The sequence below is a fragment of the Lithobates pipiens genome, unplaced genomic scaffold (genome assembly GCF_037356315.1).
Source record: "Lithobates pipiens isolate NorthernLeopardFrog02 unplaced genomic scaffold, aLitPip1_a1.2 Scaffold_18, whole genome shotgun sequence".
Taxonomy (NCBI): domain Eukaryota; kingdom Metazoa; phylum Chordata; class Amphibia; order Anura; family Ranidae; genus Lithobates; species Lithobates pipiens.
The window spans coordinates 612,388,741-612,407,435 of record NW_027507758.1 but is presented as its reverse complement, the minus strand read 5'-3'; the positions used below and the strand labels follow the sequence as shown (position 1 = coordinate 612,407,435).

General features: G+C 43.6%; 1 protein-coding gene across 1 annotated transcript in view; it reads right to left on the bottom strand.

Annotated features, from left to right (window-relative positions):
* Nucleotides 1-18,695, bottom strand: part of LOC143986829 (vomeronasal type-2 receptor 26-like) — a 49,816-nt gene that overhangs the window by 7,532 nt on the left and 23,589 nt on the right. The window contains exon 3 of the mRNA XM_077485237.1: nt 13,831-14,631. Within this exon, the coding sequence (XP_077341363.1) occupies nt 13,831-14,631 (801 nt within the window). The remainder of the gene's footprint in view (nt 1-13,830; nt 14,632-18,695) is intronic.

Sequence of the window (18,695 nt, the reverse complement as noted above, 5' to 3'; positions counted from 1 at the left end):
AAAGCATTCGATACAGTTCCCCACACACGGCTCATGTGTAAGGTAAAGTCTACTGGTTTGGAAATATCAGTTTGTAAATGGATAGAAAATTGGCTAGAAGACAGAATTCAGAGAGTAGTGGTTAATGACTCTTACTCTGAATGGTCTAAGGTTATCAGTGGTGTACCCCAAGGTTCAGTGTTGGGACCCTTACTTTTTAACATCTTTATAAATGATATTGGGTCTGGGATCAAAAGTAATATTTCTGTCTTTGCAGATGACACCAAGATATGCAGTGCAATAACGTCTTTACAGGATGTCTCCAATTTACAAGCCGACCTCAATACACTGTCTAATTGGGCGACTATGTGGCAGATGAGGTTTAATGTTGATAAATGTAAAGTTATGCACTTGGGGCCTAAGAATATGCATGCATCGTACATGCTAGGGGGAGTACAACTGGGGGAATCCATAGTGGAGAAGGATCTGGGGGTTTTGGTAGACCATAAGCTCAATAACAACATGCAATGCCAAGCTGCTGTTTGCAAAGCGAGCAAAGTCCTTTCTTGTATTAAGAGAGGTATGGACTCCAGAGAGAGAGATATCATTTTGCCCCTGTTCAAATCATTAGTAAGACCTCACTGTCAGGCTAGGTGCAGATAACAAGTAACAGTTCAGGTGTGCTGATTATACAAAGAGTTCAAAGCACATACCATGAGCAGGTCTAAGCAGAGCAGGTCAGCTGAGACTTGTAGTACACCGCTGCAGACGAAGGTAGATGATTGCTGGACCTTGTAGTTCACTGCTGTAGGTGAGGATAGATGATTGCTGGACCTTGTAGTTCACTGCTGTAGATGAGGATAGATGATTGCTGGACCTTGTGGTTCACTGCTGCAGATGAGGGTACTAGTAGAATCAGGCAAAGCGTAGTCTAGGCAAGCTGGGTCATACACAGGTAGATCAGAATCCAAACGGTACAGAATCAGAGGCAAGTACGGAGGGTCAAACAAGCCGGGTCAAACACGAAAGTCACAGAGCAAATATCAGCTGGATCAAACACGAGTGAACTCTAACACGAGCGCTGACTGAATGCTGATACAGGTGATTTAAACGTGAGCAGGCCAATCACTGTTGTTTCCCAGACACAGGCTGTGTCAGGTGAGTTGTGCTGGGTCCTAAAGGGATTCTAGTACTGACAGTACCCCCCCTTTCTCGAGGGGTTGCTCCTGCACCCCCAGGCTTACTTGGATAACGGAGATGGAACTTCTTCTTAAGTCGGTCAGCATGAAGATCACGAGCTGGTACCCAAGATCGATCCTCTGGACCGAACCCTTTCCAATGAACAAGATATTGTAAGGAATTGCGCACTCGTCTGGAATCAAGAATAAATGCCACTTCATATTCTTGACTGTCCAACATATCCACAGGTTCTGGTTCATTTACTAGGAGGCTGGAATGAACAGGTTTCAACAATGAAACATGAAAGACATTTGGAATGCGCATGGATGGGGGAAGTTTTAATCTGTAGGACACAGGATTAACAATCTCCGAGATTTCATAAGGCCCGATGAATTTTGGGCCAAGCTTTTTAGATGGAACATGTAGGGACAGATTCCGAGATGATAACCACACTTTGTCACCAACTTTATATTCTGGAGCCTTTAAGCGCTTCTTGTCAGCAGTTTTCTTAAAAGCCTGCACAGAGCGGGAAATAGCATGATTTACATCGGACCAGATTTTGGTGAAATGTTCAATAGTGGTGTTGGCATCTGGAACATCAGAGGGCGGAAGATCAAAGGAGCACACACGAGGATGCAACCCGTAAACACAAAAGAAAGGAGAGGTCCCTGTAGATGTGCTGGCACAATTATTAAAGGCAAACTCTGCCCATGGAAGGATGTTGACCCACTCCACCTCATCTTTGGCCATCAGACAACGTACCATCTTCTCTAGAGTCTGATTAGTCCTTTCTGTTTGGCCATTAGTCTCAGGATGATATGCTGAAGAATATGATAATTTAATCCCCAGCTGAGAGCAAAGGGCCTTCCAAAACTGGGCTATGAACTGAGAGCCACGGTCAGAGACAATGTTAACTGGTGCCCCATGGAGCCTGAAAATGTGCTTAATGAATAAAGATGCCAGTTCTTTAGCAGATGGAAGCTTCGGAAGCGGAACAAAGTGGGCCATCTTACTGAACCTGTCTACCACCACCCAGATCGTGGAACATCCCTGGGACAGAGGCAAGTCTGTGATAAAGTCCATAGATAAATGGGTCCAGGGACAGGTAGGTATTGGTAGAGGACGAAGGAGACCGGGGGGCTTAGAGGTACTGCTCTTGCTTCTGGCGCAAACTTCACAGGCCTGGACGAAGGCTAACACATCCTGCCTAAGCGATGGCCACCAGAGGTTGCGAGAGACAATCTCAAAAGTTTGTCTAAACCCTGGATGTGCTGCGGGTTTTGATGCATGTACTTGTTGCAATACCTGCAAACGAAGAGCCAGGGGCACAAAGAGCATACCAGGGGGAGTGGAGGGAGGGGCTTCAGCCTGTGCTGGTAACAAGGCCTCAGAGATGTCAGTCTGGGTAAAAGCCAAAATCCTATCCTCAGAGATAATGGGTTGAGGAGGAAGCGGAGGAGGAGACTCTGATAAAAAACTACGAGACAAGGCATCGGCCTTAATGTTTTTTGGACCTGGTAAATAAGAAATTGTAAAGTCAAATCTGGAGAAGAACAATGACCACCTGGCTTGACGCGAGTTCAGTCTTTTAGCAGAACGGATATATTCAAGGTTTTTGTGGTCAGTCAGAACTATGAATGGATAGCGAGCTCCCTCCAGCCAATGTCTCCACTCCTCTAAAGCTAGCTTTATGGCTAAAAGTTCTCTGTTGCCTATATCGTAATTGCGTTCTGCTGGGGAATATTTACGGGACAAGAAGGCACAAGGGTGGATGGCAGCGCTTACAGGATCTTTTTGTGACAAAAGCGCCCCCACTCCTACTTCAGATGCATCTACCTCTACAATAAAAGGTAGCTCAGGAAAGGTACTTGTTTAACATGGAAAATACATTTTTCAGGCTTTACAAAAAGGGAGTGAGTCTTTAGTCGGGCTAATACCGAGCAGACATGCTTCTGATGTGTTTCAAGATTGGGAGAGTAAATCAAAATATCGTCTAAATAAACAAGCATGAAGCGACCCATCATGTCACGGAAAATGTCATTCATGAAGTTCTGAAAGACGGCTGGTGCATTCCTGAGGCCGAAAGGCATGACAAGACATTCGTAATGACCATCCTTGGTGTTAAAGGCCGTCTTCCATTCATCGCCTGCACGGATTCGCACCAGATTATAGGCTCCCCTTAAATCCAGTTTGGAGAAGATTTTGGCTCCCTGGATTTGAGAGAACAACTCTGTGATGAGAGGGAGAGGATACCGATTGGGAATGGTTATTTTATTTAGACCTCTGTAATCAACACAAAGTCGCAGTCCTCCATCCTTCTTCGGGACAAAGAAGCATCCTGCTCCTGCGGGAGAAGTGGAGGGACGGATGAAACCCTTAGCTAGGTTTTCCTGGATGTATTCTTGCAAAGCAAGATTCTCTGGTTCAGACAGTGGAAAGACTCTCCCTCGAGGAGGTGTAGTGTCAGGCAAGAGGTCAATGGGACAATCATAACTGCGATGAGGAGGTAAAGTGTCAGCAATTCCTTTAGAAAACACATCCCGAAAGTCCTTATAACAAAGTGGAATCTGTTCTATTCCCACTTGACAGGTATCAAGTCGAACAAGGTGTTGGATGCAGCTCTTTTTACACTGATTGGACCAAGCCAGAATATCTCTTGTTGGCCAGTCAATTACAGGATTGTGCTTCTGAAGCCAAGGAAGGCCTAGGATCAAAGGAGTGGATGGAGAGTCAATGACAAGACAAGAAATCTTCTCCCAATGCAAAGCCCCTACTTGTAACTGGAAAGGGTTGGTGGATTTGAGCACCAGGTCTTGTGAGAGAGGCCGATTATCCACAGAGATCAGGCGGACTGGACAATCTAGAGCATGAGTTTCCAGGGACAAAGAGGTGATCAGAGTTCTATCAATAAAATTCTCAGCTGCTCCAGAATCCACCAAGGCCAGCAGTTCATGAGCCCCTGTCCCAAAGTGAATGACAGCGGGTAAAAGTATGCGATGATCCCCCTGGGGAGATGAGAGTAGACCTAAGGTGACCTCCCCGCAATCACCTAGGTCCTGGCGTTTCCCGGACGTGTAGGGCACGAACGGAGCATATGACCCTTGAGGCCACAGTATAAGCAGAGTCCCATATTACGCCTGCGTTTGTGTTCCTGGGCAGATAACCGGGTGGAGCCTAACTGCATAGGTTCTTCCTCAGATTTGGCACTGGAGATGGAATAATCAGGTGGTAAGGAAGGTATACAGTTTGCCACAGCCATTGTTTGTTCTCGCCTCCTCTCTCGCTGGCGGCGGTCAATTCTAATAGCTAGACACATAGCCTCCTCCAGTGAGGCTGGGTAGGAGAAGTTGACCAGAGCGTCTTTAATCGCATCTGAAAGGCCAATTCTAAACTGGCTGCGGAGAGCTGCATCATTCCAGCCAGATTCCGGGGCCCACCTGCGAAACTCTGAGCAATACATTTCAGCTGTGGTAGTTCCTTGTTTTAAGTTACGCAGGGTCGATTCTGCAGTAGCAGCACGATCTGGATCATCATATAGCAACCCAAGGGCTTCAAAGAAGGCATCTACTGTTAGTAAGGCTGGATGGTTAGGTTCCAGGTTAAAGGCCCAAGCCTGGGGGTCACCCTGTAGCAGAGAGATAATGATTTGAACCCTCTGAGTTTCATGGCCAGACGAGGATGGCCTCAACTTGAAATATAATTTGCAGCTGTTTTTAAAGTTGCAAAACGCTTTACGGTCACCAGAAAACCGGTCGGGCAAAGGAATTTTAGGTTCAGATGGAGTTTTAGTAATGGTGGTAGTAGAAGGAGATTGCACCTTGGTGAGCTCTGTGGCCATTTCCTGAACTTGATGTGATAAACAGCAAAGTTCTTGTGCAAACAACTGAGCCTGTTCAGGATTCATGATAGGTTTCCCTTTATGTATTGGCTCGTGTTAATGTCAGGCTAGGTGCAGATAACAAGTAACAGTTCAGGTGTGCTGATTATACAAAGAGTTCAAAGCACATACCATGAGCAGGTCTAAGCAGAGCAGGTCAGCTGAGACTTGTAGTACACCGCTGCAGACGAAGGTAGATGATTGCTGGACCTTGTAGTTCACTGCTGTAGGTGAGGATAGATGATTGCTGGACCTTGTAGTTCACTGCTGTAGATGAGGATAGATGATTGCTGGACCTTGTGGTTCACTGCTGCAGATGAGGGTACTAGTAGAATCAGGCAAAGCGTAGTCTAGGCAAGCTGGGTCATACACAGGTAGATCAGAATCCAAACGGTACAGAATCAGAAGCAAGTACGGAGGGTCAAACAAGCCGGGTCAAACACGAAAGTCACAGAGCAAATATCAGCTGGATCAAACACGAGTGAACTCTAACACGAGCGCTGACTGAATGCTGATACAGGTGATTTAAACGTGAGCAGGCCAATCACTGTTGTTTCCCAGACACAGGCTGTGTCAGGTGAGTTGTGCTGGGTCCTAAAGGGATTCTAGTACTGACACTCACCTGGAATATGCCGTTCAGTTTTGGGCACCAGTTCTCAAAAAGGATATTGGGGAACTGGAGAAAGTGCAGAGAAGGGCAACCAAACTGATAAGAGGCATGGAGGAACTCAGCTATGAGGAGAGATTAGAGGAACTAAATTTATTCACTCTTGAGAAGAGGAGATTAAGGGGGGATATGATCAACATGTTCAAATACATTAGGGGTCCATATAGTGAACTTGGTGTTGAGTTGTTCTCTGTACGATCAACCCAGAGGACACGGGGGCACTCTTTACGTCTAGAGGAAAAGAGATTTCATCTTCAAGTACGGAAAGGTTTCTTCACAGTTAGAGCTGTGAAAATGTGGAATAGACTCCCGCCAGAGGTGGTTCTGGCCAGTTCAGTAGATTGCTTTAAGAAAGGCCTGGATACTTTCCTGATGGTACATAATATAACTAGGTACTAACATAGGTAAAGTTGATCCAGGGAAAATCCGATCGCCTATTGGGGGATCAGGAAGGAATTTTTTTCCCCTGCTGTAGCAAATTGGAGCATGCTCTGCTGGGTTTTTTTTTCGCCTTCCTCTGGATCAATTGTGGGCATAAAATTGGGTATCTGGATTGTACGATTATTTTTTATTTTATTTATTTGTTTTTAGGGTTGAACTGGATGGACTTGTGTCTTTTTTCAACCTGACTAACTATGTAACTATGTAACTATGTAACTATGAAATGTGTCTATTACAAGCAAAAGTGGCAGATCTCGAGGATCGCTCAAGAAGGAACAATATTAAGTTTAGAGGTATCCCCGAAACTGTTAAACCTGCAAATCTGATCCACTATATACAACAATTATTTCTCAAGCTCAATCCTCAACTTTTACAAGCTGATATAGCCATTGATCATGCCCACAGAATCGTCAAACCTAACTACCTACCAGAATCAGTCCCTCATGATGTCTTAGTGCATATACATTTTTTAAAAGTAAAATTATGGCTGCAGCATGCTCTACCGCTACATTACCAGATCCCTAGTTCTCTATTTCTCTCCACAGATATACAGTGGTGTGAAAAAGTGTTTGCCCCCTTCCTCATTTCCTGTTCCTTTGCATGTTTGTCACACTTAAGTGTTTCGGAACATCAAACCAATTTAAACAATAGTCAAGGACAACACAAGTAAACACAAAATGCAATTTGTAAATGAAGGTGTTTATTATTAAAGGTGAAAAAAAATCCAGACCATCATGGCCCTGTGTGAAAAAGTGATTGCCCCCCTTGTTAAAACATACTATAACTGTGGTTGTCCACACCTGAGTTCAATTTCTCTAGCCACACCTAGGCCTGATTATTGCCACACCTGTTCACAATCAAGGCATCACTTAAATAGGACCTGTTGGCACAGTAAGGTCCACCAGAAGATCCTTAAAAGCTACACATCATGCCGAGACCCAAAGAAATTCAGGAACAATTGAGAAAGAAAGTAATTGAGATCTATCAGTCTGGAAAGGGTTATAAAGCCATTTCCAAAGCTTTGGGAATCCAGCGAACCCCAGTGAGAGCCATTATCCACAAATGGCGAAGACATGGAACAGTGGTGAACCTTCCCAGGAGTGGCCGGCCGCCCAAAATTACCCCAAGAGCGCAGCGACGACTCATCCAAGAGGTCACAAAAGACCCCACAACAACGTCCAAGGAACTGCAGGCCTCACTTGCCTCAGTTAAGGTCAGCGTTCATGCCTCCACCATCAGGAAAAGACTGGGCAAAAATGGCCTGCATGGCAGAGTTCCAAGGAGAAAACCACTGCTGAGCAAAAAGAACATCAAAGCTCGTCTCAATTTCTCCACAACACATCTTGATGATCCCCAAGACTTTTGGGACAACATTCTGTGGACCGATGAGACAAAAGTGGAACTCTTTGGAAGGTGTGTGTCCAAGTATATCTGGCGTAGAAGGAACACTGCATTTCATAAAAAGAACATTATACCAACAGTAAAATATGGTGGTGGTAGTGTGATGGTCTGGGGCTGTTTTGCTGCTTCAGGACCTGGAAGACTTGCCGTGATAAAAGGAACTATGAATTCTGCTGTCTACCAAGAGATCCTGAAGGAGAATGTCCGACCATCTGTTCGTGTACTCAAGGTGAAACGAACTTGGGTTCTGCAGCAGGACAATGATCCTAAACACACCAGCAAGTCCACCACCGAATGGCTGAAGAAAAACAAAATGAAGACTTTGGAGTGGCCTAGCCAAAGTCCTGACCTGAATCCTATTGAGATGTTGTGGTATGACCTTAAAAAGGCCATTCATGCTCGAAAACCCTCTAATGTAACTGAATTAGGACAATTCTGCAAAGATGAGTGGGCCAAAATTCCTGCAGGACGCTGTAAAAGCCTCATTGCACGTTATCGCAAACGCTTGGTTGCAGTTGTTGCTGCTAAGGGTGGCCCAACCAGTTATTAGGTTTAGGGGGCAATCACTTTTTCACACAGGGCCATGATGGTTTGGATTTTTTTTCACCTTTAATAATAAACACCTTCATTTACAAATTGCATTTTGTGTTTACTTGTGTTGTCCTTGACTATTGTTTAAATTGGTTTGATGTTCCGAAACACTTAAGTGTGACAAACATGCAAAGGAACAGGAAATGAGGAAGGGGGCAAACACTTTTTCACACCACTGTATTGTCTGCCGCCGCCCAGAAGCGGAGAGAATTTGCCCAAGTCACCACAATTCTCAGAGATCGTAACATTGCATACAAATGTTGTTTGTTTCAACAGCAAACAATACATATCTACACACCCAAGGAAGGCATAAAAAGGCTATTAAACTAAGGCCTTATCTCCTAACCTCCACCAGATCCTGAGCCACGCTGTCAGCAATTCCACGGTCCTGGCCACAACAATACCAACCATGCTCCACCTCGCTAACCTGCACTGCTGGCACTATTCCAACTCTACTTTCAATTGCCCTTGTACTGTAAAAAGCATACCAGTCATTTATTTTCCTCTCAGCAACAGACTTATCCCAGATGAGTATTGACCTACCTATACTTAGTGCTCTTTTTTTGCTGTTGCTCGGTTCTCTTTGTACTTTGGGAAACTGGAACCCTTTCGAAAAAACACCCTAATATATGTGGCAACTTTAATCAAATAGTAGACCCATATTTAGACTCCTTAAACCCATCTCAGAAACATTCCATGGCTCTCTACTCTTTACTCTGATCTGAAGACCTATGTGACCCCTAGAGATGCCTCCTTACACCTTCTATTCGCACACGCAAAAGTTATATTCCAGAATAGACATGTCGCTGGTAGACAAACACACCCTCCAAAATATCCATAATGCCAAAATAGACACTATTACGTGGTCCGACCCCACCCCAATACTACTCAAACTATTCCCTCCTCACCCCACACAAAAGGGAAACATGTGGAGGCTCAACACTTATCATCTCTCTACCTCTATCTCCAGAAACATGTCACAACTGAGATCGAAAACTACACTTTAACTACTGCTGGCTCTGTGTCGGACCCCACAGTCTGTTGGAATGCGCATAAGGCATGTATCAGAGGCCTTTTCATTAAACTCAGGGCTCACAAAAAAAACCTGCAATGCTACCACCTATAAATTATTAGTACAAATACGATTCCTTGAAATCGCATACAAGACCTAACCCCCTACACTCCTAGAAACTGAATTATGCAATGCGAGATGAAAGCTTAGCGACCACTTATATGTAGACTTCGACTTATCCCTGAAAAGCTTAGGTTGCACTTCTATGCACACCACAACAAACCTGGTGCTAGCCTTGCAAAACAACTTAAACGCAACCTGATCCACACCAAAATCCCATACTTCACCTCCGCCACTGGTGCCCGTGTCTCCAACCCTAAAGACATTGCCAACAGGTTTAGTCTGTTCTACACCAAATTGTACAACCTCGCCTCCTCAGGGGGACTTTCCCCCACTTCAGAAGATATAACTTGGTTCCTGGAACATCTATATCTACCATCATTATCCCCAGAACAAATGCAAAGCATCTCTGGTCCCTTTCAACTATCTGAAATTGAACAAGCCATCGTTTCCCTCTCATTACATAAAGCCCCTGGTCCTGATGGATTTAGCAACAAATATTACAAACAATTTTGCAAACTACTTTCCCCTCACCTCTGCCTATCTATCAATCATATTGTCTCCACGGGCGCCATACCCCCAGAAGTTCTTGAAGCCCACATAACCACAATTCCAAAACCTGGTAAAGCACCAGCTGCAGGCCTACCTCACTATTATTAATGGACACAAAACTGTATGCCAAACTTCTAGCAACGCGACTTTCGTCTATCATTCCATACCTGATCATCCCCCCCCCCCCGACCAGGTGGGATTTGTGGCTGGTAGGCAAGCGTCTGACGGCACCTGTCGCTACATCAACCTGCTACAATGGGTAGAATACCATCGAACAGCTTCTCTGTTCATCTGTTTGGATGCAGAGAAGGCGTTTGTCAGAGTCGACTGGAACTTTTTGAAAGCAGTTCTGATAAAATTTGTCTTCTCAGGTCCGATCATGCAAGCAATCATGGCACTTTATTCCTCTCCTAATGCTAAAGTTGTAACATCGGGAATTCTGTCTGACCCATTCCATAAAACCAATGGAACTTGTCAGGGCTGCCCCCTGTCTCCTCTAATCTTCACCTTCATCATGGAACCACTGGCCCACTCCATCTGCACAAACCCTCTTTTATCTGTCATCAAAGTTTATGACCTCCATCACAAAATCAGCCTATATGTCGATGATGTGATCCTCTCCATAACCAACCCGACACAATCACTCCCTTACCTCCACCATACTCTAGACCTTTTTAGCAAGGCCTCAATTTACAAAATCAACTATTCCAAGTCCTCTATGATAGGAGCAAATATTGATATAAATACGAAACATAGCATTGCTCATCACACCTCTTTTTCATGGGCTCCTGACTCTACACTTTCCTATTTAGGCAAACACCAGATTACTCCTACCTCTCATCTACTGTTACTGAACTTCACACATTTTATCTCTAAACTTCAAAAAACAGCTCAGAACTTGCAAAATATTCAAGCCTCATGGATTGAGCGCATTGCACTAACCAAAATGTACCTATTACCACATGTACTATATGTATTTCGAAAGTTACCTATCAACTTCCTGCAATCCCACTTCAACAAATTACAAGCCATATTGACCTCCTTTATCTGGAATGGGAAACACCCAAGAGTCAAACGCTCTATCCTGTGCTCACCAACATCTATCGGGGGAATGGGTGCACCAAACATTTCAGCGTACTTTAAGGCAACCATTCTTGACCAAGTTAAACTCTAGTGGAAGCCTGATCTACAACATACCTGGCTCCAAATAGAAGCAACTGCATTAATTACCTGCCCCAAGAGGCTCCCCAGTGCTCTACTTTTGCAACAACATGGGCCATCATTTTATCTCAGCACTCTCAATGCTACCATCAGAACATGGCCAGCAGCTTACCAAAAATATGGAGGCATAACATTCTGACTTCTGAACTTTATACAACTCAACACAATGCAGGCAATCATGCCTGATATTCCTATATCAAACTGGCTGTCAACTGGCCTCAAAACAATTGGAGATCTCTATCAGAATTCCACACTTCTTTCATTCCAACATCTGCAAAAGAGCCATCATATCCCTTCAAAAGACGTCTTTCATCAAATATCTCAGAATTCGCTCTGCCCTCTCCTGCACATCGTGGTGAGAGAACACCTTTTTTGGCACCTTATGAAGTTCTATGACATGGAGAACCCCACTAGAGAGGCATATTCTATATCTACAAGTGCATCGCTGACCCTGCAGTAAAATCTAAAACTCTATGCTACACTGGGAAAGCCTTATAAAGCGCAATTACACACCACAACAATGACGTCAAGCACTTCAAAAACCATTAAAAGTCTCCAAATGCATACTGCACTAGGAAACCGTACATTAAATTCTAAATAACTGGTACCTGACACCAACCAAACTAGCAATGATCTACCCCTCTACATTACCTACCTGCTGGAGGGAATGTGAACATATCTGGATGACTTGCCCCCTCCTTTGACTGTGTCATTCAGCTCTCTCACATTCAGCTCTCTAGCCTTCAGTTGCAGCTCCCTGCTGCATGGCCCACCTCTGGCCTAGGGATTGGGGTTCTCTTGACACCCCTGATAGCTGCTAACTTAAATCCTGGAACCGAGACCTGCTAGCTTGTGGCTGGGTCCACTGACTCCTTGATGAGACCTCTTTCCCGTGGCTTCTGGCTGGGCCCTCTGACCCCTTGATGAGACATCTGTCTCGTTTCTTCTGGCTGGGGGCCCCCTGACCCTGGGTGAGACCTTCCGTCTCCAAACTGAAAGCTGCCTCCAAAATGAGAGCTTTGAGAAATTCTCAGACCTGACTATATAATGACCCCGCACACCTGTGTAGTGAGCAAGGTTGCAGGTGTCTAGCAAAACCTGCACCCAGGATTGAATGTTCTGATGGGCAAGACAATATCCAGGAGACAGAATGCATGCATCTTACTTATATAGAGATTTCCATTATGTACATTCCAAGAAATCTGACCCTGGGAGACATCTGGAGGCTGTCAGTAAGTGAGGTGGGGCATGTTACAAGACTTGCAGAATCCCTGACAGTACTTCCAGTACTCCTGCAAGTACCTAAAAAGTACAGTGTACCCAGAAAGTATTCATAGCGCTTCACTTCTTCCACATTTTGTTATGTTACAGCTTTATTCCAAAATTTATCAAATTCATTATTTGTCTCAAAATTCTACAAATAATTCCCCATAATGACAATGTGAAAGTAGTTTGTTAGAAATCTATACAAATGTATTAAAAAAAAAATCCCATGTACATACAGTAAGTTTTCACAGCCTCTGTCATGATGCTCAAAATTGAGCTCAGGTGCATCCTGTTTCCACAGATCATCCTTGAGATGTTTATACAATTGATTGGAGTCCACCTGTGTTAAATGCAGTCAATTGGACATGATAACATGATTGGGAAAGGCACACACCTGTCTATATAAGGTCCCACAGTTAACAGTGCATGTCAGAACACAAACCAAGCCATGAAGTCCAAGGAATGGTATGTAGACTTCTGAGACAGGTTTGTATTGAGGCACAGATCTGGGGATAGGCACAAATCTGGGGAACGGTACAGAAAGATTTCTGCAGTCCCTATTAGCACAGTGGCCTCCGTCATCCATAAATAGAAGAGGTTTGGAAACACCAGGACTCTTCCTAGAGCGGGCTGCTCGGCCAAACTGAGCAATCGGGGGAGAAGGGTCTTATTCAGGGAGGTGACCAAGAACCCTGACAGAGCTCCAGCATTTCTCTGTGGAGAGAGGAGAGCCTTCCTGAAGAACAATCATCTCTGCAGCACTCCACCAATCAGGCCTGTATGGTATAGTGGCCAGACGGAAGCCACTCCTCAGGAAAAGGCACATGACAGCCTGATTGGAGTTTGCCAAAAGGCACCTGAAGGACTCTCAAACCATGAGAAACAAAATTATTTGGTCTGATGAAACAAAGAAAACTCTTTGGCATCATGTCTGGAGGAAACCAGGCACCGCTCATCACCTGGCCAATACCATCCCTACAGTGAAGCATGGTGGTGGCTGCATCATGCTGTGGGGATGTTTTTCAGTGGCAGAAACTGGGAGACTAGTCAGGATTTATGGAAAGATGAATGCAGCATTGTACAGAGACATCCTTGATGAAAACCTGCTCTGCACCTCAGACTGGGGTGAAGGTTTATCTTCCAACAGGATAACGACCATAACCATGAACATTTAAACAAAAATTGTGTATATATGTAAGGAACACCAAGTCCCACTGAGAAGACATTCCTAGCATTCTGCTTCAACATCTTCATTCAAAATTTGGAGTGTTCACAATTCCTTAGGGTCTTATCGGCATGAGGATGAAGTCATTCCCTGCACCAGCGAAACACTTTTATTAAGGGTGGAGATTTGTGGTTTTGCTCCATCCTCTTATAAGTATTACCTGAAACATTTTTTTATTTATTTTTATTTTTTTACTATTAGATAAATGTATACCAGAAATACAGTAAGTACTTATAGACAGCAAACCACCTTCATAATAAAGTCATTGCTTAACTGATGTAGATTGTTATGTACAGTACCTGAGCTATCTTCTCTGGAGCCTGACTTCCAATAGACAGATACATGTTGTGTAGAGCATGAACCAATGAATAAACTGCTTTATAAACCCGATCAGTCAAACCCGGGTTTTGAAAACTAATGAATTCAGTGACACGTTTAGTCCCAGAGCAGTTGAAAAGAGACACTTTATATACCTTACTATAAAATCTATTACTTGACTCATTGGTTCCTGAACAGTGTAGATATAGCAGCCATATGTGTTCCAGTAGCATGTCCTGAGGATGGTTCACAACCTGAAAACTGTCATAAAAACTCTTCATGTCAGGAACAGGCAGATTATAAAACTCTACAGCCAAACTACCTGTAAGCATTTCTCTGAAATGTTCCATAAGAAATGCATTGGAAGCAATTTTTGGTCCAAAAATGAATGTCTTATCATAGAGCATGTGGCGCACTTCTTTTAAAAGATCAGCCATAAATGAAGAAAAGGTCCCACAAAGAATTATAACCTGAGCAGATGACATTCTAATGGTCTCAATGCTATTTTTAAAAGTATTTTCTGTAATGCTCATAACACCTGGCTTTATCTTGATCATGTAGGCAACACAAATGCCCTTCATGGTTAGATTTTGAGTCAGAAGTTGGGTTTCCTCATTACCGCTGTCATCATCAGAAGATAGAATTCCAACCCATGTCCAGCCAAAGAATTGGAGAAGATTAGATAATATGAAATAAATGGTCCGGTTACTTTGAACTGTCCGTAAAAATGTGGGGTACATATTTCTGTCATTGAGAACAGAAGTGGTTGCACCATAACTGACCTATAATATAAAGATATTGGATTCCTTGTACTATGTATCCATATAAAAATCTACAATTTTAAAAACAGATACATGTTAATTTGATTGTTGCAGTAATATACCTAAAAACATATTGTCACCTTTCTGAAACAAGGGACCATGTCTCTGCAAAGGCTGTGCCTGACCCCTATCACGTCATAGTGTATGGGCCTAGCAATTAGTAATGACTGTTAGCCCACATACACACGGTCGGAGATTTTGCCAACCAAATCCGTCGGATTTTGCCCGTCGGATTTAGTCCGACGGATTGTGTCCGAAACTGTTGCATACACACGGTCGGGCCAAGTTGGCGAAAAATCCTATCTTTCAGAATGTGATGGCGTAATTTAGTTACGATGGGACTACATTCGGGCTAGTAGCCAATAGCTTTGATGTAGGAATTTGATCTGAGCATGCGTGGCACTTGGTCCGATGAAAATGATCTACACATGATCGGATTAGGTCCGTCCGGCCCAGTTGGTCGGGAAATATTTCCAACATGTTGGAAAATTGGGTCGGACGGAGATTCGGACGGAATCAGTCTGATGCATACCACACACAGTCGGATTATCTGATGACACGGTCCGATAAGACTCATTCCAACAGATTCTCCGACCGTGTGTACAAGGGCTTAGAGGGGAGCAGGTCCCACATGCCTCCCTCTTCCATACCTGAAAGTGCCAGTTAATCTCATCAGCAGTGGAGAAGGAGCTGCAAGGGGGATGCAGGTGCAAGGAATACAAGGGGAGAAGGGTGTTGGCTAATTTTTCTAAAGACATTGTCACTTTACCTTGCATCAGCAATGTTGTAGTGCCACATTAAAGGACAACTTCACCTTTAGTCAAAACACGTTGCTAATTTTGGTGGCTATAAAATAGATCCAATATATATATATATATATATTTTTGTCTTTCTGTGTATTATGCCGCGTACACACGAGCGGATTTTCTGTCAGAAAAATCTTGGATGTTTTTTTCCAACGAAATTCCCCTCAAGCTTGGCTTGCATACACACAGTCACACAAAAGTTCGCTGAACTTTCGACTGTCAAGAACACGGTGACGTACAACACTACGACGAACCGAAAAAATTATGTTCAATGCTTCCGAGCATGCATCGAATTGTTTCCGAGCATGCGTAGGAATTTTTCACGTCCAAATTGCTACAATCGGAATTTCCGATCAGAACTTTTTCCAACCAAAAAATTGAGAACCTGCTCTCAATCTTTTGCTGACGGAAATTTGGCCAGAAAAAGTCAGATGGAGCATACACAAGGTCACATTTTCCGACCAAAAGCTCTCATCGGTCTTTTGTTGGCCTAATTTCCAATCGTGTGTACGTGGCACAAGACTCTTTTGCATATTAGACTAGGAATTGGACTGTTTACTATGATCCTCCGTGAGCCTTTAAATCGACCTCCATACTGTGACCTCTGAAACGCACTACGGATTTTTTTTGTTCTATCCCGTCTACTATGTAAGTAATGTCTATAGGCACTCATAGTGTAAGAACGTTTTCTTTCATTTTTATTTCTGTGAAATCTATATACTTGTTGCCTTCATTGTTTTTTCCACCTTACTGTGCCCTGAAGAAGACTATAATTAGTCAAAACGAGTTGTCTTTCTGTGCATAAAGCCGCGTACACACGGGAGGACTGTCTGGCCAACTAAGTCCGTCAGACAATCCGACGGACAGTCCGTCCTACTTTTGAATGAACGGACTTGACCACACACGATGAACAGACAGTCCGTTGAAAGCTTGCGCTATGACGTGTACAGCACGTACGACGGGACTAGAAATAGGACGTCCAATACACAGCAATGCAACCTTCCGCCGTGTAAATCCTTTCTGAGCATGCGCCATACTTAGTCCGTCCAACTAGCCTACTCACGAGCGGACTGTCCGCTGAAACCAAAGTTGGACGAACAATATTACGGAAATTCCGAAATACTTAGTCCGCCAGACTGCACGCTGAAAAAGTCAGCTGAAGCCCACACACGAGCGGACTGTCCGCTGAAATGTGTTTCGGCGGACTAAGTTGGACAGACAGTCCGCCCGTGTGTTACGCGGCTTAAGACTTAAAGTGGGGTAATCCCTAAAAAAAAAAAAATTAAAAGTCAGCAGCTACAAATACTGCAGCTGCTGGCTTTTAATAATCGGACACTTACCTGTCCCAGGGTCCAGCGATGCGGGGGAACGAAGCCCCCCCCCTCATTCCCCGCTCTGCTCACGGCGCTGTCATGCGTACTGTGGGCACCCGCCGTACAGTCACCTGGGATACGTGACAGGTCCCAGGTGAATGTGTGGCGTGAGGGGAAGTGATGTCACCAGCCCGGGCAATGAAGAAGGCAGACTACGAGGGACCCCCTAGCAACAGGTATTTAGAGGTGAGTAAAAAAAAAATTTTTGCCAATTATTTTTTTATTTTTATTTTTTTTACGAATTTTAAGCAGCTTTTAATTTTTTGGTGGCAACACCACTTTAATTGCATATTAGACTAGAAATTGGACTGTATAGACCTGGATTCAAAAATTTTAAACTTCTATGTTGTTGTCCAATAAAATAAAATCCATTTTATTTTTATGTTTTATAAAGAAACCCATTTGGTTTGTACTTTTATTGTTGCAACAGAATCCCATGGGAGATACTCTTTTTTGTTCTCATTTGTGAAGTGATGGAGCAGCTACAGTATCTCACAAAAGTGAGTACACCCCTCACATTTTTTGTAAATATTTTATTCTATCTTTTCACGTGACAACACTGAAGAAATGACACTTTGCTACAATGTAAAGTATTGAGTGTACAGCTTGTATAATTTGCTGTCCCCTCAAAATAACTCAACTCACAACCATTAATGTCTAAACTGCTGGCAACAAAAGTGAGTACACCCCTAAGTGAAAATGTCCAAATTGGGCCCAATTAGCCATTTTCCCTCCCCGGTGTCATGTGACTCATTAGTATTACAAGGTCTCAGGTGTGTATTAGGGAGCAGGTATGTTCAATTTGGTGTTATCGCTCTGAATCTCTCATTTTGGTCCCTGGACGTTCAGCACGGCACCCCCTGACAAAGAACTCTCTGAGGATCTGAAAAAAAAAATTTTTTTTTCTTTACATAAAGATGGCCTATGAAAAGTTAAAAAAACAGTGCTGCCTATAAAGAATTATATGGATATCCATGAACAAAATAAAATATTGAAAAACTCCTGCTGCAACTTAATGTGAGATACACACAATGAAAACCAATTTAAGAAAAAAAGCTGCGCTGAAAATCATATAAAATAAATCATTACCACCACGAAAAAACATATTTCCCACCATGTGTACAAAAATTATTGATATTAAAACTCAAATGAAAATAAAAAACAATGATAGAAAACAAATGAAAATAGTCCAAAATTGAATGGAAAGCCGATGGTTAAATATAGAGGCAGGAGGATAGGGAAATAAAGCTTCAGTCCACTTAGGTGACACCGCACACAGCACCCTCAGAATATCAAGCAAGTGCACCAAGGAAAGAATCCTCCACCACTAGATCCAGTGAGGCTTACCAGCTATCTCTTTTTAAGGAGATCGAACGTGCCTGCAAATTTAACCCCCAGTCTGGACCTTTAAAAAACAGCTGGTAACTCCGATCAGTATATCTCCACCTTAGAGCATCTCTCATTCCAGCCGCATTGATTTAATGGGATAAAACAGACAGAAAAGGTCCCATAGCGTAACTCCACAAAAGACTTATTAAAACATGTAAAAATCAAGATTTCAAACTCAAAATTTAGCCGTATACAAGCGTGTGTGTAAAATAACGAGCCGGCCTGCTCTCTCTCAATCCCACTGCCCGTCCTTCTTAGACCAACGAGGAATGGCATCAGCACGCCGCTCAACCCTAGGTCGTTTTGTCAAAGCTGACTTCTTCCTGGGGTACGGGTGGCGCGCTGATCCACTGCCTTAAGTATACAATGGCTACACTTGTAAACGCCCACTTCTGAGCTCCTGGTTTACTCTTCCAATTCGCCATTTAGGAATAGGGCAATGCTGCCCTAATCATCA